This window comes from Pristis pectinata, chromosome 18 (genome assembly GCF_009764475.1).
Source record: "Pristis pectinata isolate sPriPec2 chromosome 18, sPriPec2.1.pri, whole genome shotgun sequence".
In the NCBI taxonomy this organism is placed as follows: domain Eukaryota; kingdom Metazoa; phylum Chordata; class Chondrichthyes; order Rhinopristiformes; family Pristidae; genus Pristis; species Pristis pectinata.
In genome coordinates this window covers 25,165,874-25,191,104 of record NC_067422.1, presented here as the reverse complement: position 1 = coordinate 25,191,104, position 25,231 = coordinate 25,165,874, and the positions used below count along the sequence as shown (strand labels likewise).

Below are 25,231 nucleotides of genomic sequence, written 5' to 3'. Positions count from 1 at the left end.
TGGTACTCAGAGATGATATATCCCTAGGACCTGATGACCTGCATCCAAGGGTTTTGAAGGAGATGACCATGGAAGTAACTTTCCTTCCAACAGACTGGATGATAGCAAATGTAACCCCACTATTGAGGAAGGGTGAGAAAAAGAAAACAGGAAAAAAATGTCCAATTAGTTTTCCATCAGTAGTAGGGAAAGTACTGGAATCTATTATTAAGGAAGAAGTAAAAGAGCATTTATAAGATAATAATAGGACTGGGAAGAATCAACATGATTTATTAAAGAAAGAATATGTCACATATCTGTTAGAGTTTTGTGAGGATTTAATCAGAATAAATAAAGGTAAACAGCTGATGTAGTCATTGATAAAGTATGATTAAGTCATTGACAATGTCTTTGAGAAGATACCACACAATAGATTATTAAAGAAAATTAGAGCACACAGCAGTCAGAATAATACATTGGCATGTATTGAAAATTGGTTAACAGACAGAGAGCAGGAACAAACAGGTTATTTTAGGTTGAGAGGATGTGACTAGTGAAGGATCAGTGCTGGAGCCACAGCTTCTCACAATCTATATCATTGATTTGGATGTGGAAATTGAGTGCAATACATTTACTGATGATACAAAGCTATACAGCAGAGTGTGTTGTTAGGAGGATGCAGGGAGTCTTTAAGAGATATGGACAGGTTAAGTAAATGGCAAGACATAGCAAACACAATGCAATAATGATAAACATAACGTCATCCACTTTGGTAGAAAATAGAAAGCTGGAGTACTTTTTGAATGGTGAGAGATTGAAAAGTGTTTGTGTTGAAAGTTAACAGTCACATACAAGAGGCAATTAGGAAGGCAAATGGGATGTTGGCTTCATTGCAAGAGAATTTGAGTACAAGCGTAGAGATGTCTTGTTTCAATTGTATAGGGCCCTGGATATAGGTCTGGTTTCCATACATAGGGAAGGATATACTTGCAATAAAGGGAGTGGAGCAAAGATTGGTTACTGGGATGCAGGATTTATCATAAGGAGACAGGATAAGCAGACTAAGCCTATGCTCGCTTGAGTTCAGAAAAATGAAAATGCTCTCATTGAATTGTAAATGTAATGAAGGATTGATGATTCTCTCGATGGGATGTCTACAAACAAAGGTCATAATTTCAAAATAAGAGGTCAGCCATTCAGGACAGACATGTGAAGAATCTTCTTCATCCAAAGGTGAAGAATTCTCTACCCAAAAGGGCTGAAGAGGCTTAGTCATTGACTACATTCAAGAGAGAGATTGATAGACTTTTAGATATTAAGGGAATCAAAGGACACAGAGACAATGTAAGAAACTGAGATAAAAGATCCACCATGACCTCATGATAAGGCACAAGGAGAGAATGGCCAAATGCTGCTTTTATTCCTAATGTTCTCATGCTCTCATGAACATTGCAATTTAATTTTGCCATAGAGCAGCTAAAGCTGCTTACATGCCAATGTGTAGGTGACCTCTTTGAACAGTGTTTATAGGGGCCAAAGTGATGTAAAGTGTTTGTTTATGGGGTCCTGCCTTCATGGGAAAATAAAGTTTGGCAAACATGTTATTATTCAGCAGGTTGTTATAAATCTGATGTGGTCTTTCTTGTTCATTCATTAGAGAAAAAGGTTTACAATGGCCAGAGTTACAAATGAGCTTATTGCTAAAATCTAGCTGTTTACTTTTACAAACACAGCAGACAATGAATGTGGTTGGCAGGCTTATTAGCTACTTACTGTAAATTACCCCTGGTGAAGGTAGGTGGCAGGAAAATCAGAGAGAATTGATGGTTAAATGAGAGGGACCAAGTTATAGAGAAATTAGTACAGGAAGGGACTGATGGGAATGCTCCGACAACTGGCATAGACTCAGGGCCAAATGTCATAAGAAGATATGAAAATAAAATATGGAGATATGTGCAAATGAACACTCTGTGTTGAATGGTTCCCTGATTTTTTTTGTTTCATTGCTCTTTTCCTGGATCAGGCACAAGTTAGTAACAGCCTGCAAAAGAATCACAGGCATGAACCTGCAACCCAACGCTCCACTGGCTACTCTGTGAGCCAATCAAAATCTTAGTGAAGGGGAGTCAGGAGGGAGGGAATGAACGAGTGACGGCAGAAGAAGAGGGTGAGATCAAAAGCATGTGCATTTGTGTCCATATCAGGATGTGCGGTCAGAGTCCATTTGTGTGTGTTTAACCTATCCAGATATAAGTATCTGTATGGTGTGTGCACAGGCAGCATGTCACGGTCTTCATCATGGTGGAGCCCCTGCATTCAGACCTCACCCTGTCAAGGCTTTGTGACAGTTGGTGTGCAACAGCAATCCCATGTTAAAGGAGATCACGCACAAGCATCTTCCACTCCTCAAAATGACGGAGAGGAAGCAAGTCGTCCTCTAGACAGTGGGACTGCCAAAGAGGGAGACCCTGAATTAGATTTGTCTTAGCTTCTCACAGGTTAATCTGACTGTTTTTTAATATATTACTAAAATTTAAAGAAAAACAAGGAAACAACAAATAGTTTTGATCTAATTTGAGTAATTGTTATCTAAATCTGATTCAGAAATGTTAGTGAGGTCTGAAAGAACTGGGCTATTTGCATATCATGAAACATCATATCAGCAGACAGCAAACTGATGAGGGTACAATGTGGAAATATTAACACTTGTTTTAAAATTTGTCAGCTATGGATTAAATAATTATTATTCTTCTTCGGCAGTCCTTCAGGATTGAGGATGACTTGTTTTCATTCCCATTTTGTGGGTTCTCTGGTGGCTAATGTGGGAACTGCAGGCTTTGCCACAGAGGGGGTAGGAGATGGATGACAGAGCACTACAGTGGGTAGCTTGGGAGATGGTAGGCTTCCCACAGTGGGCTCATCCAGAAAGTCATGAGGCATGGGATCCATGGAAACTTGGATGTGTAGATTCGGAATTGGCTTGCCCACAGAAGGCAGAGGGTGGTGGTAGATGGATTGTATTCTGCCTGGAGGTCAGTGACTAGTGGTGTTCCGCAGGGATCTGTTCTGGGACCCCTGCTCTTCATGATTTTTATAAATGACTTGGATGAAGAAGTGGAGGGGTGGGTTAGTAAGTCTGCAGAAAGTTGGAAGTGTTGTGTATAGTGTAGAAGGTTGTCATAGGTTACAACAGGTTATAGACAGGATGCAGAGTCGGGCAGAGAAGTGGCAGATGGAGTTCAATCCAGAAAAGTGTGAAGTGATACACTTCGGAAGATCAAACTTTTGCAGCTTGAGTACAAGGTTAATGGCAGGATTCTTAGCAGTGTGGAGGAACAGAAGATCTTGGGGTCCAAGTCCATAGATCCCGCAAAGTTGCCACACAAGACGATAGGGTGGTCAAGAAGGCATATGGCATGCTGGCCTTCATTAGTCAAGGGATTGTGTTCAAGAGCCGTGAGGTAATGTTGCAGCTCTATAAAACTCTGGTTAGTCCACACTTAAGAGTATTGTGTTCATTTCTGGTCGCCTCATTATAGAAATGATGTGGAAGCTTTAGAGCGGGTGCAAAGGTGATTTACCAGGATGCTGCCTGGATTAGAGAACATGTCTTATGAGGAAAGGTTGAGCGAGCTAGGATTTTTCTCTTTAGAGCGACGCAGAATGAGAAGCGACTTCATAGAGTGTATAAGATTGAGGGGCAAAGATAGACCTTTTTTTCCAGGGCAGCAATGGCCAATACCAGAGGACATCCATTTAAGGTGAGAGGAGGAAAGCTTAGGGGAGATGTCAGAGGTAGGTTTTTTTACAGAGAGTGGTGGGTGCCTGGAACGCACTGCCAGGAGTGGTGGTAGGGTCTGATACAATAGGGACATTTCAAAGACTCTTAGATAGGCACATGGATGTAAGAAAAATGCAGGGTTAAGCGCTCTGTAGGAGGGAACGGTGAGGTTGATCATGGAGTAGGTTTATATCGGTCGGCACAACATTGTGGGCCAGAGGGCCCGTACTGTGCTGTACTGTTCTATGGTGAGCTCTTTCCACCACTTATGACGAGCTTCTGTGTACTCCTGATGCATGACCTTGAGGTTCTCCATACCATCCCAAATGCTCCTTCTCCACCTTGGCCAGAGGTTTCCAGGAGTTAGTGAGGATGTTGCACTTTTTCAAGCAAGCTTTGAGCACATCCTTAAATCTCTTTCTCTGTTCACCTTCTAACTTCCTTTCATGACAGTGCTCAGAATAGAGTGTCTGTTTTGGGAGTTTGATGTTAATTCACTTGCATATTAACACATTCTACCTTTCACACAATATACGCTTGGATATATACAGTATGTTGTATATTCACTAGATTGCTTCATATTAGTCTCTTCTAGTTTGCTTTCTAAGTGAGCTTTATAGGCAGCAGAGCTTATCAGTGCTATGATCTACAATGCTGTTAAATTCTGCTTCCAAAAGAATAAGTCTAACATTGACGGGAAGCTCAGAAGTTTTGCAAATAAAGGATCAGGAATGACATCGCACAGTTGGAACAAAGTGTGCGGTGAGAGTGGGGAATGGAGATGTTCCCATTCACAGCCTCAGTGTTACAAGGATCAATCTTTTCCCTCGATGATTCACTATTCATGTAGGTTCATTGTTGAAGATACAGAATTCTTTCTTCTCCTGGAGCTACCAGTATGGTTTCGACATTACTGCCTGCTCAAAGCATTTAAAGTTTGGAAAATGACTGGAGAGAACAAAGGATCTCTGAACACCTTTCAAACACTGTGAGAAACTGCAATGGAATTTTGTGAATGTTGTGCCAAATTCATACATTTTTTGCCTCCTCCAGGTTATATCAACTCCCTTTGATCCACAATCAAAACAAGTTGACCCTGGGGTTATATTCATATTATGCTTTGTTAGACAACTGTACCAAAGGAAATACTCCCACTAAGGTGTCAGCCATCACACACTAGCAGGTCTCCACCCGAGACATCGACCAACCCTTTGCCTCCACAGATGCGGCTCGATCTGCTGAGTTCTCCCAGCAGTTTATTTTTTGCTCCAGATTTCAGCATCTGCAGTCACTTGTGTCTCCACTCACTAGAAGTTTGCTCAGCTCTGAATCAGAAAATTCCCATTTCTCATCCCATTCCAGAGACAAAAACATAAACTCGAGAGAAACGTCAATTCAACAGAAAGAATGTGGCATGTTCAGAGATTCCACTTTTGGCCAGGACCTGAAACCAAAATCCCATTTTCCCTCTTGGGTGGACATGGCATTATTTTTATGAAGAGTGGGGGAATTCCCGCCGTGTTCTGTTCTGATATTTGTTACTCAACCAACATCAGTGAGAACAAATCATCTGGTCACCATCCCATTGATGTTCATGGGACTTTGCTCTGTCAAAGTTGGTTCTGCATTTCCTAAATTACAATGACCACTGGTCTCAGAATACCACATTGGCTATGGAACATCTAAGACAATTAAGATGATATATAAATGCAAGATTTTTCTTCTTCAACATTTTTTGGAAAGTCCATTGAATTCAATGTTAGTATATTTCATCCTCAATTCCAGACTTCTAAAAGCTGCCGCACATTGTACTCAACTTCTGAAACATACTGATACATAAGTATGTTAAGTATAAGCAGCTGAGGACAGATTTCTATCACAAAACATCTTATAAAACTGCTGTTAGTTTATAATGTCTTACAATATCCTGTAAAGAAAATTAACACCAGTTGCTGAAATTATACATGTTGTATGTGTTTCTATCTTTTGATTCCTGCCAATCTCCTTTCTTTCTTGCAGATGACTCTCATTCTGTCTTCAGCTACGGTTATATTAACAATGAGAAACAAAGGACTGCAGATGCTGGAATCTAGATGAAAACTACAATGACGCTAGAGGAACTCAGCAGGGCAGGCAGCATCCATGGAGAAAAGCAGGCGGTTAACATTTCAGGTCAGGACCCTTCTTCAGGGCTGAAGATAGGAAAAGGGGAAGCCTAATATATAGGAGGGAAAAGCAGAGCAGTGATAGGTGGACAAAAGAGGGGAGGCGGGGTTGGCACAAGGTGGTGATAGGTAGATGCAGGTAAGAGATAATGATAGGCAGGTGCGAGGGAGGAGGGGACAATGCTCTTTGTCCTAAATGATGACTATATAATTCTAGCCAGTACAGATCTGTAATGAAGAGATAGAATGGAGGACCATCGTCATTTGAACATGTTCTAAATTCTCCTTCCTCCTGTGAAATCCTCCCAACTAAAGCTTGCCTGATGTCAAATTTCGCATTTTATATACTTAATCTGATAGATACTAAGGGTGTGACCTGAGATTCTTCTATCAACTTCTCAATAACCAAATATATTAAGTGCAACTACAGCAATGATGACTACTTTGTGTCAAGCAAAATCTAACCTTGAGGCAGACAACTCAGAGAAATGTTTTAGGTTCTTTATGGTTTTTAATAGTGTCGCAATGATGTGGTATAAACATGGAAGTAATGTGATCTTTAGTCATCACAATAAACTGTTTCAGTTCCATGTTCCAAAGTGGCATTGAATAAAACTTATTCCAGATTGGATCTTAATTTGACAATTTGGATACAGTCGTCTATAAACTGGCATAAAAATGAAGTTTGCCAAATTAGAAATCTAACTTGGAATTTGAAAAAAAAAATTAGCATGTTAAGATTGGCATTCTCAGGGATACACAAAACAAAATAAGTTCTCTTTGCACCCTTTTTCAGCTGGCAACTTACAGGCTCTTGAGTTTAATCAACTATAGAGAACAAGTTTCACTTGGAGCATGAAATATTCACTCTGAGTCAAGGGACATAATTAGGTGCATGTTGATATTACTGAAGGGCTGTACGTGCTGATGTTTATCTCCTGGTCTTCACACTACATTTTCTACAGTATACACCATATTTTCCCCTTGTTCGTAAATATTTGCAACTGCCTTACTGCAAAAAATTCCCTACAATGTCATTTGGGACCAAAGGGAAGCAAAGTTTGATTAAACAAATCAGAAACTAGCAATTCTTTTGGCAACAAACTAGATGCTGGAGGAACTCATCGGGTCAGGGAGGATCTGAGGAGGGAAATGAACAGTTGACGTTTCGGGTTGAAACCCTTCAGCGTCTACATTCTCTTGGATCTCAATTCTTTTGCTAATCCTTACACAATATAAATGGGTTTTGTTCCGCACAATTGTTTCCTTTCTTTAACAATGTATTCTCATAATTTAAATATGAAGTGGTGGAAGTGCATAGCAAATTCAAAAACATTCTTTCTCTCTGTTACCTTAACTGGAACACCTTCTGGCATTCCTTTGCACTCTCAGACTTTGATAATATCTAACGTATGAAAGAGTTCATTGTTGGGGAGTGACCAGATTCATTTTCTAGTTAAAGATGACATCACTGTAATTTACTTTGAAAAAATAATAGAAACAATCTTATTCCTTATCTGATTTTATTTCCACAACATCAAAGAATAGATCCAACCAAATGTCATAGACATAAAACTTTAAATTCCTTTCTCTCTTCACATATCCACTGAACATTTCTGAAATATTTCCTTTAAATATTAGATTTCCAATATCTATAGTACTTTGTTTCCCTTAGCGGGAGAATAATCTTCTTAGTGGATTAATATGAATAGAGTTGCTCCTCTTGGCCACCCCACTCAGACCCACTTTGATTGATAAAGATTTGGTCTTGAAATGATAATGTAGAATGTAGAGAAGGTTTGTGGTCACCTAGCAAAGAAATATTGGCTGCTCACATTCTCTTTGCATTTCATTTTCATCTGATGGCAATTACAATAGCTAATGCTGAAACTTGAATCTAGTTGCCGTGGCATAAGTGAGTAACTAGGCGTTTCTCTGTGTTGAGATGGAATAGCACACAGTCGTTAGAACAATGTTAACTTCCTTTGAAATTCACTGCCCCCTTAAGCACAAACGATACTATAACAGCAATTCATTTTTTACTAATTGACATTGCTGTTATAAAGTGTCTTAAGTAAGAACAGTTTTAAAAATAAAATAGTAAATATCGTTTAGGGTGTATGAGGTTAGTGTTTAGGAATGAAATATTTCCCTCAGTTGGTGTCAGCAACAAACATTCCACCTTAGATACAGCTCAGTTGAAACGTAGATAAAACTGTTCGCTGCAACTTGATTCCAATGTACTCATGACATTTCTGTTTTCCAATCAAAGGATGTAAATTGTCATTTAGCTGGTTGTTTACTGCTATAATTCTGCATTCCTAAGAACACAACAAGGTTTTCTCAGACTTGGCGATTTTGGTCTTGTAGCTACAACAGAGCAGGTTACCCTCAACCCAAAGATTTCAATGATAGGGTGAGGTTAGGAGTTGACGTAAAAGAGGATGGGGTGTGTACAGCATGTAACTAAGAGTGTGTGTATGTGTGTGTTAGAGAAAGAGTCATTGGAAGAGCAGTATTGGCATAGAGCTCACCTTGACGTATCTGGTGAGTCATTACTTTTTTTCAGCATTCCTCCATGGTGTAGGGGCTCTCATTTCTGATCAATATCAGCCCAAATGCTTTCTGCTGGGCTCTTCCAATGATGGTACTGGCAATGGTACTGGCAGGTTTCCTGACCTCTGACACACAGAACATCCCTTTAGGCCTTGTCCTCATATACCTTCACCTCTGTGTCACACTGAATGAAACAAGGATCTTCCTCCTTCTCCCCTTCAGTCTCTTCTATTCAAAGACAGCCATAATTCGGTATTCCTATTGTTTGGTTACTGTCAGGATAATGACTTTAAGGACTGGTAACCCTCTGAGATTGGTGAAAACCAAAACACAAGCAGCTACACTAAATTGGCCAAGGTCCCATCCAGAGTAATGCAGACTCTGCTCTAACATAAATTTTGGGGTGTAAATTATCCTAATGCCATTTCGATCTTATTTCACAATTTTTTCCAGACAAATCAAAGGGACATCGTGTAATTTGAGGCAGCAGTTTAAGACACCAAAACAGGGTAAAAATCTATTTTTCTAGTATGAAAATTCTTCTATCTGGTCAGTCTGCTTGAAGACTTCATGCCACAGATCCTTCACAAATGGCACCAGCTCCAAAGGGATATTTGAAAACCTGCAGTAAACGTTACATCAGAAAAGTGGAACCTACCACTCAGGAGGCTGCTAAATCTATAGGAGCAATTTTTTTTCCAAGTCAGCACCAAGCATTTTTACTACTGACCACAAATTTGTTTGTAATTCATTCCCAGATGAAGCACTCATGGAGAAATAGAAAGGATAAAGAATGAGTTGTGTTGTGGTGTTCAAGCAGGACTAAAGCAATGGTAATCATCCATTTAAAAAAATAGTTGGAATTTCTGCCATCAGGATAAAGAATTAAGCATTACATAAACATGTCCTTGGAGTGCTCTAAGCTGGTTTAGAATCCAGTGATTATTTTTTGGAAGTATAATTACAGCTGTCATGCAATAAATGCAACAATAATTTGTTTGTCGAAAACTTTCCCAATTCTAATGAATTATTTAGTTAGTGATGGTTGAGGGTAGAATATGTCAATTCCCCATTAGAGTTCCTTAACAAAGAAGGAAAGAGATTGCACTTATATAATGCCTTTGATGACCATATAATGTTTCAAAGTGTTTTACAACAAGTTAAGTAGTTTTGGAATGCAGTCACTATTGAAATATATGAAACAAAGCAGCTAAAGTGCTCAGAGCTAAGTCCCGCCAAGAGCAATACAACAATGACCAGAGAGTCTATCTTGTTGAGGAATAAATACTAGTCTAGACTCTGGGAAGAACTGCTCTATGCTTCTCCTAAGTATTGCCATAGATCATTATGTTCAACCAGACAGATAGTGTTCCAGTTTAATTCAAATCTGAAAGAGGGCACCCCTGAGAATGCAAAATTCCCTTCATTGTGCCTAAAGTAATGCCTCAGATTAATAACTTAAAACTGAATAGATGGACCAAGAACCAAACTTGATAAATCATTTGAAATCAAAAGCAAACTGCTGGAGGAACTCAGCAGGTCAGGCCTGATCCATTGAATTCCTCCAGCAGTTTGTTTATTGCTCCAGATTCCAGCATCTGCACTCTCTTGTGTCTCTAAATCATTTGAAAGATTGTGCAGCTAAAAATGTCATGTCCTATTTGCTATTCTAAAACTTTGCATTGCAAATCTAAACACATTTCTTCTCAACTACAATACCACTTTTGAATACATCAAAGATTGCTGTGATATAGAGAAGCTCATTTGGCAATGTACAGGGCCAACTGCTGCAGACATCAGATGGGTTGGTCTAAAAACACCTGCAGCTCCCAACCAACACTAACCTATTCCATTTAATCCCTCATCCCCAGTGTAACCTAGGTCCAGAATTTCCTGGTACAAGAGTTTTTGACAATGGTTAATGCAATTTTGCACCTTAGGATTTCTCAGTGATAAAATACTTCAGCAGACCCTTCTGTTTGAAAATGGACCTCTCAATAAATTCTCCCAAAGCATCAATCCCTGAAAAAGAGTACTGATACAATAGTTGTTCAATTTAACTGTTGTGTTACAATTTCCACTGCTTTTACCAGGAATATTAGTGTTTAGAGTGGGAAAACATTTGACTTAAAGATGGATCAGTATTTGTTTCATTCTTTCACTAACTACTCTGGCTTGCTAAGCCAGTGTAAAGGAAAGTTCAGAGTCAAACATACAGCGTTGTATGTCTGCAGTTAAGAATGGGCCATACTGGGTCAGAGTGGCAGGTTTCTTTCCTTATAAGGCAGAAGTGAACCAGATTGGACTTTAGTCAATTTTGGTAAGTTTATGATCACTATTTTAATTTCAGATTTTATTTAATAAACTTCTGCTCCCATAGCTACTGTGAATAAGGCCATTTGATCTATCAAGTCCACACCAGCTCTATGTTAGAGTGATCTAGCTTGTCCCACTCCTCTGGCCTCTCCCTATAGTTCTGCAAATACTTTCTTATCTAACTCTCCGTAGAATGCCCATGTTAAATCAGCCTCCATTATCACACTTGTCAGTGCAATCTAAACTCTAACTACTCAGAGTGTAAAAATGTTTTACCTCATGTCACTTTTGATTCTTTTGCCGGTCACGTCATCCTATGTCCTTAGTTCTCAAGCCCTCTGCCAACAGGAACACTTATTCCTTGCCTACACACTTCATTATTTTAAATACCTCTATCAGATCTCCTTGCAAACTCCTCTCTTCCAAAGAGAACAGCTCAGTCTTCTCCAGTCAATCCACATAACTAAAGTCCCTCATTCTTGAAATCATTTTGGTAAATCTCCCCTTTCATTGCCTTCACATCTTTCTTAAAGGGCCCAAAACTGAGCACAATGCTCCAGTTGGAGCCAAACCAGTGCTTTGTAAAAGTTTGCCATGACTTCCTCACTCTTGTTCTCAATGCCTCTATTTATAAAGCTTTCTATTTAAAAACCCCAGGATCCCGTATGCTTTCTAACCACTTTCTCAATGAACAGCACAAATGTACCCCCAGATCTATCTATTCATGCACTCTTTTTATAATGTTGCCTTCTAGCATATATCGATACTTCCCATTCTCCCTCCCACTTCACATCTCTCACAATTAAATTTCACCTGCAAGCTTTCTGCCCATTCCATCAGCTTGCCCCTATATCCTCCTCAATTGTTCAGCTCCAAGTTGTTCAGCAATATTGGTTACTGGTCAATGACTGGGAAATATTGGACTGTAATTTGTTTTGTTTGCATAGAGGCTGTGCAACTGGTGTCATAAACCAAATATTCTTGGTATTCTTTATTAGGACCCAGGAGCAGTGTACAAGGTACCATCCATCAGCCAAACTGTTTGAGGAGGTGTTCATTTTGTTGGTAATAATTGGTTAAATTCCCTGAAATATAATTTCCTAGATTTAGGTCTAGGCCATTCTAGGGAAGCAACTGCTTGGGGGTAATCCAATCACAACCCTGCTTTAGCCAATGGCAGTGGACTTTAATCATGTATTTATATCTTTATAACATGAATGTATCCTTGGATGAGTAATTTGAATGGCTTGTTTGTTTTTAGGCTTCTAATCATTGCCTACTTGTGTTAATCATTCAGGCTGTGCTGTGTTTCATGATACTAAACAAAAAATGTAAGCACATAAACAATATTAACTCAAGAAACTTACTCACATGTCTGGAATAATATCCTGGCCCTTTCCATATTCTTTCTAAGGGCAGAGGTATAATTATTTTTAAAGGACACTCAACTTTATTTTCTGTTTTCAAAAGAATAAAATGCCGAGAAACTCAGCGGATCAGGCAGCATCCGCGGTAAGAGAAACAAAGTTAATATTTCAGCGCAAGGTTTTAATTCTGTTTCTCCTTCCATGGATGCTGACTGACCCGCTAAGTTTCTGCTTTTATTTCAGGGTTTCTGCATCCGCAATTTTTTAAAAAATATTTTCCACAATAGTTGAAGTATTTATGTTGAAGTCTTCATAGTTTTCCACGGGCTGCTTATCTGATGCTAAAATGCATCAAAATGCTACGTTTGGGAAGTTTGAGTCTTGTTTTTCAATCACAGAGTCATTAACCACCTCCCCCACCACCAATCAAGTTTAAGAAACCGTTTCTTCTATCTTTCTAATAAAATTACTCTTACCTCCCAGTTCTCTTTTGTCAACCAGGTCGGGGTGCATTTTAGACAGAAGGACAAGTCTGTGGAGAAGTGACTTCTAAAGGGCAATAGAAATGCCAAATTAGTACAATCACAGTGACACGCGCCCCATTTAGAAACGGCGCCATTCACGCATCTCCTGTGTAAGATAAACCAACCGTTTCCTCTTTCGAGTTTGAAATCGCTCTCCTGTCCAGGAGGCGTTGAAATACACTAGTCCTATCGCTCCTCGGCAATGCCTTGGAGCGCCTGCTTTTTCCACCAGCGTCTCCTGCTGAAGACATTTCCAGTCGGTGTATACCTCTGTGGTAGACACACTCAATCCCAACCCATTCTGAATAAATCAGCCCCTAGACAGTAATGTGTGTGCTGCCCTGCCGCGGTAAACTGGCCGAAATCTATTCCTTGCATTAAAAGAACCCTCAGATTAACTCGCCCTGCCTCTCTGGGAACTATGAAACACGATCAAAAAAGCCCTTGGTTTACAAACGGTGCCGGTGTCCAGGCAGCGTGGGTTCGGCCCTTCCTCCATTTCTTTCACTCATTCACCTGTCAGCAGTGTTTTATTTCTTGTTTTGGCATTCTTAATGTTCTGTTGATAGTTTGGCGTTGAAGTCAGTTGCTCGGGCAACGGATTAACCTGTGTTTTCCCCCTCTCTCGGTAGCCCTATGTTTGGCTGTACGGGGCTCTGTCTGCTGCGAAGCGTTGTCAATGGCCATTGGCAATGTCCCCCTGGAATCCAGTGCCTGTCATTCATCTAACGGCGTGTGGTGACTTCCTTCAGAGTTATTGCATTATTACCCCTACCTCCACCAGCAGTGCGATCCCCTAATTACTCGGATTATTGACCCATTGCAACTACCTGTCTTTGTGGGTTTCCAGATTTAATGCTTTGCAAATGTAGCCTTTCCGAATTTTGGACGCTTTGGTCTCTTTGCATTGTTGGCCTTATTTGCCTGCAATTTTGCAGCTTTTTTCAATAGTTTTAGTCTTTTTTTAATCGGGGTGCTGCGTTATGTTTTGACTTGTTTCTGGAATTGCAATCCCTGCGGGAGGCGCGGTGTGAACTTCATCCTACCCATCCAGAGCCCAAAACCTGCAAGTGGCAAGTTTCGGAGGGCGCCGTGTTAGTTCTGCCACGGTTCGGAACCGTTAGGCTGCACTAAACCCTCCTTCAGTGCCGTTCAAAACTTGGCATTTCATCCTCGCCCCAGCATAAGGTCAGAAAACAGAAGCCGTGCACTGAACACCACTCCAGGGTCTGTGTTTGAATCTTGTTGACACAATGCGGCACGGGTCCCAGTCTGAATGTTTAGTACACTGAGGCATTTGCGTTTTGTAAATATTAACGGTGGGTAATGCTAAAGTCTGTATAAGCATGAATTCTGTTATTTAATTCAAATTTAATTGGTTCAACCCCGAAAATTAACTTTGAGTTGTATTAGACTGTGAAGCCTTGTTCCTCACTGTGGACTGCTTCATGCAACCAAGTGAACTACAATGTAGAACGCTGCATTCATTGTGAAAATGATTTAGCGCAGGAACCAAAGGGTGCAACAACTAACCATAAGCAAAAATATTAATGTAGAAGCATGAGTGGAAGTAAGTGCAACAAAGTTTATTGATTTTATGGTAAGAGTGAAAGACAACTGATATATACAAACCTTTCTCTGTTCCCCCTGCTTCAGTAGCAGAAGCAGTAACATGGAGCCCCGGTATTCAGATGTAAAATCGTCGATTTCAAACCGGATACTTCGTGTCCGCCGCTTCGCCCTCGACGCCATTGGCAATGTTTGCGTTCGCTACCTGGCAACTGTACATACAGCAAACAAGGAGCTGGTCTGCGGAGCGTGGTGGAGTGTTTCAAAGGGCAGTTCCAGGATCCAGTTCACTTTTATATTAGCACATGCAAAATTGTCGTACCTGGTCTTCAGCGACGTTTTGCGTGTGTGTGTGTGTGTGTGTGTGTGAGTTACTTCACCTCTCTGTTTTTTGCTCCTTCATAAGACGCTGGGAGTCCAACAGCCCCGGTTCTTCAGTTCTGATGAAAACTCATCGACTTAAAACGTTTGCTCTGTTCCACTCCCCACAGTTCCCGACTGACTCGGCATTATCCTTTTTTTAATCAAATCTCCAGCATGCATAGACTACCGTATTTAAAATCGAGACAAGGGTAGCCGAGCTCTCTTCCTGTAGCTGTTACAAGATTATGGCTCAGGCCTTCAGCTTTTTCTGCACTCGTTTGGAGACATTGAAGCTAATTGTACAATCTCATTGATGAGCTCACTGTGCTAAATTATTCAATTCAGATTAGGTATTTAAAAATGCAGTAATAAGTGTTATCTATGGCTCTGAGGCAGCACTCTCACCTTGAAAACAGAAGCTGGTGGCCTCAAGTCATTACCTTTGATTGCCCATTGCATTTTCTGAAGGATTTATATTGTGCATCTCAGTGTTTCAGAAGTCATTTTAAGATAAGATTTTGCTGCAAATTTTTATTAAAATGTTTTACAGAAAGAATGATAGCTGGAGCAATAATGATCATAAAGATCCTGCTCTGTCATCTTGCGTGAAATAAAATGTAAGAGTTTGCTGGTCTAGTGTTACTAGCAACTAGTCTCTAAATTGATTAAATTTAACTTGCTTCAAACTGAAAGTCTTGATCAAGATTCTGACATGTTGAGGCAACCCATGTAGAAGGTTTAAAGTTCAGAGAATTTAATCAATGAATCCCAATGAGAAGAATAGTTTCCTTGTCTGTACAGTAATAGGTCATTGTGAATACAGAAATTCAACAGACAAATTCAGACAATACAAAGTCCCAGGACACAAATATGGAGTAAGTCTTTGTCATGTGCTGGAAATTCCCATGATATCAATTTATATTTCTGGCTTTTACCTTTCATTATTATTTTGTAAATAACTAAAATCAGTGAGGATGCATCTGCTATGTTATTTTGTGCTTCAACATGGTGGTAAAACTAAACCCATCAGATATTATGAGGGATGGCAAGTTTGTTGAATAAGGAAGGATTAGTCAGACTAGGTGTGTACCCTCCCTTTGCATCACCCTGGCAGGGGCACCACAGTGACATTGCTCGTAGATACTGCAGATCACAGCTCCAGGACCCAAGTTCAATCCTGACCTCCAGTGCTGCCAAGTCAAGATTGCACATCCTCCCTGTGACCATGTGGGTGTTTCCTCCCACATTTCAAAGATCTGTGAGTTGGTGGGTTATTTGGCCACTGTAAATTGCACTCACATAGTATGCAGGTGAGTGGTAGAACCTGGGGAGTTTTAATAGGAATGTGAAAATAATAGGTTACATGGCAAATTAGTAGATGAATAGGGTTGCTCTGAGAGTCAACATTGACTTGATGGACCAAAATGACCTTCTATGACATTCTGAAATATAAAAATATAATCAGATAACTAGGGGGCACAGCCTCAAAATAAGGGGTCAGCCGTTCAAGACAGATGAGAAGAAATTTCTTCACTGAGAGGTTGGTGAATCTTTGGAATTCACTGTTCAAGAGGCTCTGTCAGACATAAACCAATAGGTTCCCAGATATCAAGTGATGTGGGGCTAGTGCAGGAAGTTGGTGCTGAGTTCCGCCATAATCTTATTGAGCAGGTGTTCAGGTATTTGAGATTGTAACTGGCAGAATAGATGAATGAAAACCAGTGCATATGATGCACTTGGAATTTCTGAAAGTCTTTGGGGGGGGGGGGGGAGAAAAAAGGATGAGCAAGAACAAAATGAGGGTAAGAAAATCCTTAGATTCAGTTGTGCATCCGTGAACAAATGGCAGAAGGCAGTTTAATGTCTGTTGAAGTGAACATGTTGCCCTATGTGCTGGGTGCCATGAGAGTTTCCCTGACAACATGATTTCCAGACAGGAATAATGCATGATGATAGCAGTAGGTTTTATCCAGCTTCACCAATGTCTTGAGTACCTGAAGGGCTTGAGAACAAAAGTGCAACAATAAGCTTACTTTAAGAAATATCACAACATAAGGCTATCCAACTCATGAATGTGGTCTAAACTGCAGATGGTAGAAATCTTAAATGAAACAGAACATGCTGAAAATACTTAGTGTGTCTCTCTGCAGATGCTGCCTGACCTGCTGAGCATTTTCAGTATTTCCTGTTTCCTTTCATGAATATGGTCTTAGACTGCAGCTTGTTTTATACGCCAAGCCCTCAAACTTTACATCATGTTCACTGCATCTCATTTAAAAGACACATTATGACAGTTATACGCCAGACAAACTGGGATGTTGAAAGTCTTAATCTGTCATTATACGAACATGGTCCTTAATCGGCAGCTTGTGTCTGTTTCAGTTATGAGCCAGCTACACTTTGGGAAACCAATGTAGTGGTATTAGGTAGGTAAGCCACACTAATCATTGAGGAAATAAATAGAATTAATGGGCATGCTAAATGATAAACCAGTCAATGTGGAATAACAGCACATTAGCTGATACTTCAATACTGACAAGGATTAAGTCACATGCAGAGCATTCATTGCTAACTATTTTCAAAGCTGCCTGTACAATGCAGAGCTGTTGGTATCCTTGTAACAGGTGGCAAAACTGCATAACTGGTTCTCTGCAAAAATGGCATTCTGGTAATTGGCATGGGTTCTATTACCTTGTACCAGTTTAATCGTGTTATATTGTATTTGAGGTATATATGCATGAAAGTTAACAAATAATTCTGAAAAAATATAGTTTTTATCAAAATATTTAAAAATACTGTAAGCTGCATATAAGTACAATAACCTACAATGACCATGCCCCCATTCTGCAGGTCACAGAGAAAGACACCAGGCCAAAAAAGTGTGAAAGATACACTATTGTTCAAGCTATCACTTAAATCAATAGTTTTACATCAGACAATGTTGAAATATAAAAGGAGTGCATTTGCATGTTCAAGACTTCTCGGCGCAGAATTTTGTGCACAGGGATGGCATGCTGGGAATTTGGGGGAAGAGTCCCTTGATATTGTATCTGTTGAAGTTAATGGATGGATAGTTATAGGGTCAAGTCCTTATAATTGTTTCCAGAGTATAACAGATGGAAGTTGAAAAATTATCCCAATTTATTTGACAAAAAGAAAACCAAATTGCATCTGAGTTTAAAAAAAAATCAGTAGATGACCTGATCTCCCATTTGTTTGAGCCTCTTGGGGAGGCTTCGCACATATTGAATAGCTAATTGAGAAACCAATCTTTAAAGTTTACAAATCAGATACCTGTCATATATTCTAGCAGAAACTGATTATTAACTTTCTACTAATAATGCTTCCTGGTGAAGTGAATGGATCCTTTAACACCACCCTTTTACTCACAGTTCTACTTCTTCCATACTACCTAAAAACAAGTTTTCAATTGTGCTGTTCGAGAGGATAATGCAACTAATGAGTGTCCACTGTGTGCATTACAAACATTTTCACTGATGAAAACAAAATGGTTGAAGTATTTAAGTATGAAGGTTATTTCAAATACCTGAATGTTAAATATTAATCTCATGGCAAGTTTGTCATATGAGGAGATTCTAAGAAGATTAATATGGGATTCACTTTAGCTTAGAAGAATGTGAAATGATCTAATTGAAACATACAACATTCTAAAGGAACTTTACAGAGTAAGTGCAGAGTTGTTTCCTCCAGCCAAACTGTCTAAACGCAGGGCTTACAGTCTCAAAGTAAAAGTTTGGTCACTTAGGACAGGTGAGAAGAAATTTGTTTACATAGAGGACAGTGTGAATCTTCGGAATTCATGACCCAAGTAGCCTGTGTAGTCCACCAAGTATCTTAAGACAGATCAATAGATTTTTAGATTTTAAGGGACTCAAGGTATGTAGAGTTACTGCAGGAAAGTGGTGCTGAGGTAAATGATCAGCCATGATCTTATTAAATGGTGATGCAGGCGCAAGGGATGGAATAGCCTATTCCTGCTTCTATTTCTTACGTGCTTTTATTCTTATAACTGATTACATTAGAAACACTCCTTTCAGCTCTCAGCTTGATTATTATTTTGATTTTTCTGCAGGATTCCTTTTTTCCTTAAATAGTCTGCTTCATTGACATTTATATTTTGGCATTTTGTTCATTTTAATTTTCAGTGAGTCCACATAATTCTACTATGAGCAATGATGTAATCCTTTCTGCTTCCTTGAACAATGTGGTCTGACAAGCACTTAAATCAACATAAATTCTCATTTTGATAATAACTAACTCCACTCTGAAGATGATGAATTGGTCTTCTGCAATCTCTGATGATCCCTAAAATCTTGTTATTGCCATTCAGCAATCTACCAGAATATATATAAATATATACTATTTTAATCGGTTAACAGCACATTTGTGCCTTTTTTTATTGTAAATTACACCCAGTTAAAGGAACAGGGGAATAAAACTGATTATTTAGCTAAAATGCGAGCTAACTCTTTATCTTTTTTTCTCCATTAATCCTTGAACATATTTTGTAAAAGAAAAACTATGACACTCACTTTTAAAATTAAGTAATGAATTAACATCAATTGCCGTTTGTGTAAAAGAGCTATAAATTTCTGTCCAGCCTGCCCCCCACAGCCCCTGCCCCAATGTGTATAAGTGTTTCCTATCTACACTTCTAAAAGACATGGTATCCATCCCCATTCCTGGACTCCCCAATCAGCAAAATGTCTTCGGTTTTCTCCCTTTTGAACACCTTGTTATGATCGCTGTTAGATAAATGTTCATGCACCATTAGTCTGTTAAAACAAAATCTGGCTCATTACTCAACCTTGTATTGTTTTCCTCTTTTTTTCCCTCCATTCCCTGCATTTTGTTGCAGAACACACTCCAAATATTCATGATTTTTCAAACTTGAACGAGCTTATGTGTTTTAGACTGAAAGTTAAAATCCCCTAATAAAATCACATTGTTTTTGCTACACATTTGTCTAATTTCTGCAAGTGTTTCCTATCACTTCACATCTACCACAGTTGTTAATAGAATTGTTTTCTATTACTTTACTAGTAAAAGCTTTCACTGCCTGCTCACCTCTTGTATAGCCTCTTGTATTATTGAATTGATTTCAATTTAGTCAAACAGGGTATTGCTACCTCTCTGCCGATTACTCTACACTTCCTGTAGGCCAAATAACCTGGTTGATGTACCAGCATCAATCACTCACTGTGTCTTAGACGTACAGAGGTCTGGGATTTAAGGAACTGCCAGACACAGCCAGTATATGTCAACCCCATAGGTACACTCTTCATCCAAATCTCCTGAGAATGACAATAAACCAGATAAAAATCCACATCCATAAACTGAAAGCAATCCTCTCTTACCCATTCGTCAAGAACACTAGGTTAGACAGCCACCCTGACCTTTGTTTACTGGGTGGAGATCATTATACAAAATGACCTCCACCCAGTTAGTAGTAAGTCCAACTCTCACTTGAAGAAATTTAATGTATCAGCTGAATACCACAACCCTGTTTCATAGGACCTTAAGCTATTTTGCTAATAATATAAAGATGAAGGATTGTTTCACCTCTACATTAACTGAACATGTGGATTCCCAATTGGCTTTCAGTTCTTCTTGCAGTCATTGTCAATGTTCCACAACAAAAGCCAGAGAAAGTTCAGAAGATTGCTAAAAGTTTATCTAAATCCTTTCTGACATTAACTTATTTTCAGACAAAATTGGGAAATTATTCTCCATGTGTGTAATACAGTGCTTGTTTTTAAAACTGTTCAACTATTAAAATGCAATAAATCTAGGAACTATACTGATTCATTTATACTGCAGCTACCAGTCTGTTTCTGGCCTCACTCACTATGCCTGGTCTGGACTTCATTTAAGAAGGGGGAATAGCCCACTTATACCCACCTACAGGACTCCTGTCCTAGGCAACAGGATGTTAATGACTTTAGAAGCCTCCCATTTTCTAAACAGTTAAGTCAATTCAAGCTAAGTTTTTAAAGCACTCTGCCAAGTTCTCTTTTAAATGCAACAGTTTTGACATTTTGCTGAGGATACAATCATTGCAGTATTAAACCCAAGTGGGGTGAGACTTTCTCTAGAGCTTCCCATGTAATGATCCCAACAAAGTAGGTACCAACTGTAGGACTATCCTATTCACTTAGTATCACTTTAAGTGAAAACTGTCATGCAAAGTTGCAGCATGAATGCACCCTTAACTTTTGTTGGAACTGCATTCCCATTCAGACTTTTAAGAGAGTTGCCAACTTAAAATAATACAAGTGGATACAATAGTTAATTTAACATGTTTCTGGAGAAAGAAAGCATAGCACATCATGATAGGGAGATGGGATTTACATCAACTGAAAGATAAAATCAGCTTATTGGACCAGTGGCGTGTTCTAGTTTCCAAATTCTCCATCCTTTTAACATTGGGCCTAGTCGTGCTGATTGAAAGCTGACAGGTCCAAAGAGAACACCAGGTACCAGCCATTCAAATTCAGCTTGTCTTATATTTCCCCACCTGCATTGTCACAGGTGGATGTGCAAGACGAGCTGGTCAAATGCTGGTGTATCTGGACCCATCATTGAACCCAGGAGCAGAGCCCTGATCTACTAAGGTAAAGGGCCAGATACACTTTGCATCCTGTTCTCAGCTTTACACCATGGAGGGCTGGCATAAAAATGGCAACCTCATTCATTTTGGGGGAAAGGTAGCTGCAGATAAGTGCTTGCCTTACTTCCTTTTAATTGTTTGCTAATTGTTTAATATCCTTTAATTTTCTTATTTTTAAACAAGCTACTTTTTATGTTATTCATACCACTTTAAATAGTTTTCCAATGCTTCAGATAAAATACCATATAGGACACTGGTCAAGGGCAGGGTGGTCAGAGCTCTTCAGTCCTTTACATTCAGAAATAAACAAGTCAGACTGGGTAGGGACAATGGACCATGGAGTCCAGGCAGTGGGCCTGATTTGTGAAGATGCAATTCGTTAAGTAAATAATTTCCATGGCACATAGGGATAACATGGATATAACAAAACCAGTGCTGTGTGTTCATTAACACAAACCTCATTTCCATTCCAGGACAGTTTTCATATTGCAAAACTGGTTCTATTTATAAGACAGCTTGAGCAATAACAGATAACAGAATCTGTGAGAATTGACCAAGAGTTGCACTGAAGCATAGATTATGACATTGTGCTACATGAATGTATTCAATGTTACCCTTTCTCAGTTAATGTACAGCCTGGTTGAAAGTTGCAGGCTGATCCATGATGTGAGACCTGCATATCAATGTGCCAATTCACATGAGTCTGATAGAATAGTAATTTGTCAGGTTGGATTTTTAGCACCTTTGTAGATACACCTTAGTGACTTTCTGCCCTGTGGGATGAGGTTGTCAGTGTTGTAGCTGTACTGAAGGAACTTCTTTAGAGGTATTGCTGGTTCTGGAGCAGGTCTCTAGCACTGCTGCCAGGATGTTGTCATGGTCCATAGCTTTTGCTGAGCCCAATAAACTCAGCCATTTTTTGGGTGTCACGTGGAATGAAACAAATTTGCTGAAGACTTATGAAGACTAGTATTTATGACATTGGGGGCTCCTAGAAGGTAGTCAAGAAAGATCATCCACTTGGCTCAAGATGATGTACTCAATCTTCACACCATTGCCAGTTTAGTTTGTACCTTATGCAGCACAGTGGAATGGGACACATTCTCAGAGATATTTCTGAAGTACATGATAAGACATAATGTAAATTCAAATTTCTATCTTAATATTTTATAAAATCCAGAAAAGGGAGTGTAGGAACAGAAAAACATCAACCATTCCCTTGGTGTGATGCATTCCACAGTAATAACATTTCTAAGTTTTCTTTTATCAAATGAAATAATTAACCATAGCTCTTTGTTTGAAAAGTTCTATTTAGAAGCTGGGTAACTGCTGTGCTGATCTGGCTTGCAGCTGGCAAAGAATGGAAACTTGCATCCACATGTGTGAGCTGGAATTGAAACAGAATCCCTGAAGTAAACTACCACCGCATTCATTCATTATCTCACCCAATATATCACAGTTGTTACTTCAACAAATGCAGCACAGTTATCTCCCAGAAGACAGCTAGTTTAATGAACGTTGATGCAAATTCCATTAGAAGTAAGTCTCACACCACTGCAATGGCACATTTTAGTGAAACCAAATAATTTGCCAACCTGTACTATGGTGCCTGCCATTCTATTATATACATGGTGATGAATAATTAAGCAACTAACAGGAGGAGGTTCCATTAATATTCCCATCACTTATGATGATTAAGCCATCATGTGATTCCCAAAGACAAGGGTAAACCATTTGTAAGCATCTTCAGCCAGGAGTATAGAGTGGATGATCTATCTGAGTCTTCCTTTGCAACCCCCCGCATCTCAGATCTTTGTCAAATTCAGTTCATTCCACATGTTATCAAGAAAATCCTGAGTTTGTTGGCCACATGACAAAAGTTCTGGATCCTGACAACATCCCAGCTCCAGCACTGAAGGACTGTGCTCCAGAGCTAGCTGCACTTGTGGCCAACCTGCTTTTTAGTAAGGTTGCAATGTGGCATCTTCCTGGAAATGTGAAAATTGCCCAGGTAGATCCTGCCTCAAAAAAATAAAATGAAGACCAACTCAATTATATACAACATTTTCAATTAACCCCACAGTCATCAGCAAAGTGATTGGAGAAGACACCTAGGGTGCCATGAAGTGACACCGACTCACCAATCATTCTGCTCACTGCTTCTCAGTTTGCGTTCTGACTGGATTGTTCAGCTCCAGAACTCATCATACTCTGGGTCAAAATGTGGATGAAAGAATCAAATTCTAGAGGGTGAAGTGAGAATTGATTTCCCTTGGTATCAAGACATTTTATTGGATGACATCAAGGAGTGTTAACCAAACTGAAGTCAATGAGGACCAGAGGTAATATCTTCAGTGGCTGGAGTTACATCTGTCATAGGTTGTATGATTTCCAGGAACCAATTACCTCTGTCCCAGTACACCACTGCAGGAGTTCCTTGGCTGATCTATTTTTGGTTGATTTATCAATGACATTCCCTCCAACATAAGATTAGAATAAAAGTTATGCATTAATGATTTGAACAGCTTTCAACTTCATTTGCAGCTATTCAGATAATGAAGATGTCCATAACCTTTTGCAGCAGGGCATGGTGAACACCCATGATAAATAGCAGGTAATATTCATGTCAGAGGAGACACAAGAGACTGCAGATGCTGGAATCTGGAGTGAAAAACAAACTGCTGGAGGAACTCAGCGGGTAAGGCAGCATCTGTGGAGGCAAAGAGAAATGGACAGGCAGTGTCTTGATCTGAAGCATTGCCTGGCCATTTCCCTTTCCCTCCACAGATGCTGCCTGACTTGCTGAGTTGCTCCAACAGTTTGTTTTTTTTTGCTGTTGCTGAAATCCCAACCTTTTTGATCCTGGGTTACTGACCAGAAACTCAGCTGAACCCACCACATCAATGCTGTGGCTTGGTTTATAATGATAAGCAGCTCAACCTCTGACTCTCAAAACCTTGACAGCATCTACAGATCACAGGCATGAAATACTTTCCATCTGATGGGACAGGCATCTGTAACAAAACGCAAGATGCTTAACACTATCCAGGATAAAACAGGTCGACCAGTGGCTAATCTACCATCTTAAGAATTCACTGTCTCCACCCTGAAGAAGCTTTGGCAAGTAGCTGCATTACATACGATCTAAAAGATTGCACTGCAGCTGTTTGCCAAGGTTTCTTGGACAGTCCATAACAACCTGTGGCCTCACATCTTCACAGCTCACATGCAGTACTTATTGTGCTTTCTTTAAGTTGCTGGTTCAGTGTCATGAAGCTGGTCACTGAACACCTATTTGGAGTTCCTCTGTCACATGCAATGCAGCAGTTCCAAATGATAGTGTATCCCCATCTTCACAGGAGGAGCTAGGGACGGGATTGGCCTTGACAGCCACACCCACATACAAATTTTTAACAAACATTAAGGTTATTGTCCTTATGGGCAAAATATTCCTTTTGATGGCTGTCACAATTCCCAATGTAACACTGCAATGTTTTGTACCTTTGCATTTTCCCGGTAGCCAACGGATCCATCCATAAATCGCTTTTATCCATAAAAATACACAAAAATCACTTGCTATAGTAACCACAGAATTGTAATGAATGGCATCAAACGTACATAAGACTAATTTGAAAGAACAATTACTAAAAGCAGAGAGGGGGAAGGGGTGGGGGAACTAATAGTCCCATAGAGAGGAACCGACCTCCACCGGACTTTTGAATTCAATAACATAATGGGGAGCTCGTTCATTTGTTCGGGTGTCCATTAAGTCGGGCGTTCGTGACTCGGGGACAACCTGTAATATCTATGTATTTCAATTTGCGTGTGCTTCCTTGTCACCTCTCTCAAGTGTCAGAGATCTTCGAATAGTATGAATAACTCTAAAATGCAGTGAGTGCGCCATGCCGAAAGCTGTCATTCACACACTGCACCACAGACAGTTTTCGGAGAGGTTTGGAGGAGCAAGGTGAGAAAACCAG

The 25,231-nt window shown here is 39.7% G+C and overlaps 1 protein-coding gene across 2 annotated transcripts in view; it reads right to left on the bottom strand.

Annotated features, from left to right (window-relative positions):
* Nucleotides 1-14,495, bottom strand: part of LOC127579818 (testis-expressed protein 47-like) — a 37,172-nt gene extending 22,677 nt beyond the window's left edge. Inside the window, exons 1-2 of one of the 2 annotated variants that reach the window (XM_052032776.1) lie at nucleotides 14,321-14,495; nucleotides 12,641-12,713 (exon numbers count right to left, since the gene is read on the bottom strand). In XM_052032776.1, the coding sequence (XP_051888736.1) occupies nucleotides 12,641-12,713; nucleotides 14,321-14,440 (193 nt within the window). In that variant the 5' untranslated portion in view covers nucleotides 14,441-14,495. Of the gene's footprint in view, nucleotides 1-12,640; nucleotides 12,714-12,813; nucleotides 12,945-14,320 lie in introns of those variants that run through there. The other variant, XM_052032774.1, reaches the window with a different exon arrangement.
* Between the last annotated feature and the right edge of the window lie 10,736 nt (nucleotides 14,496-25,231).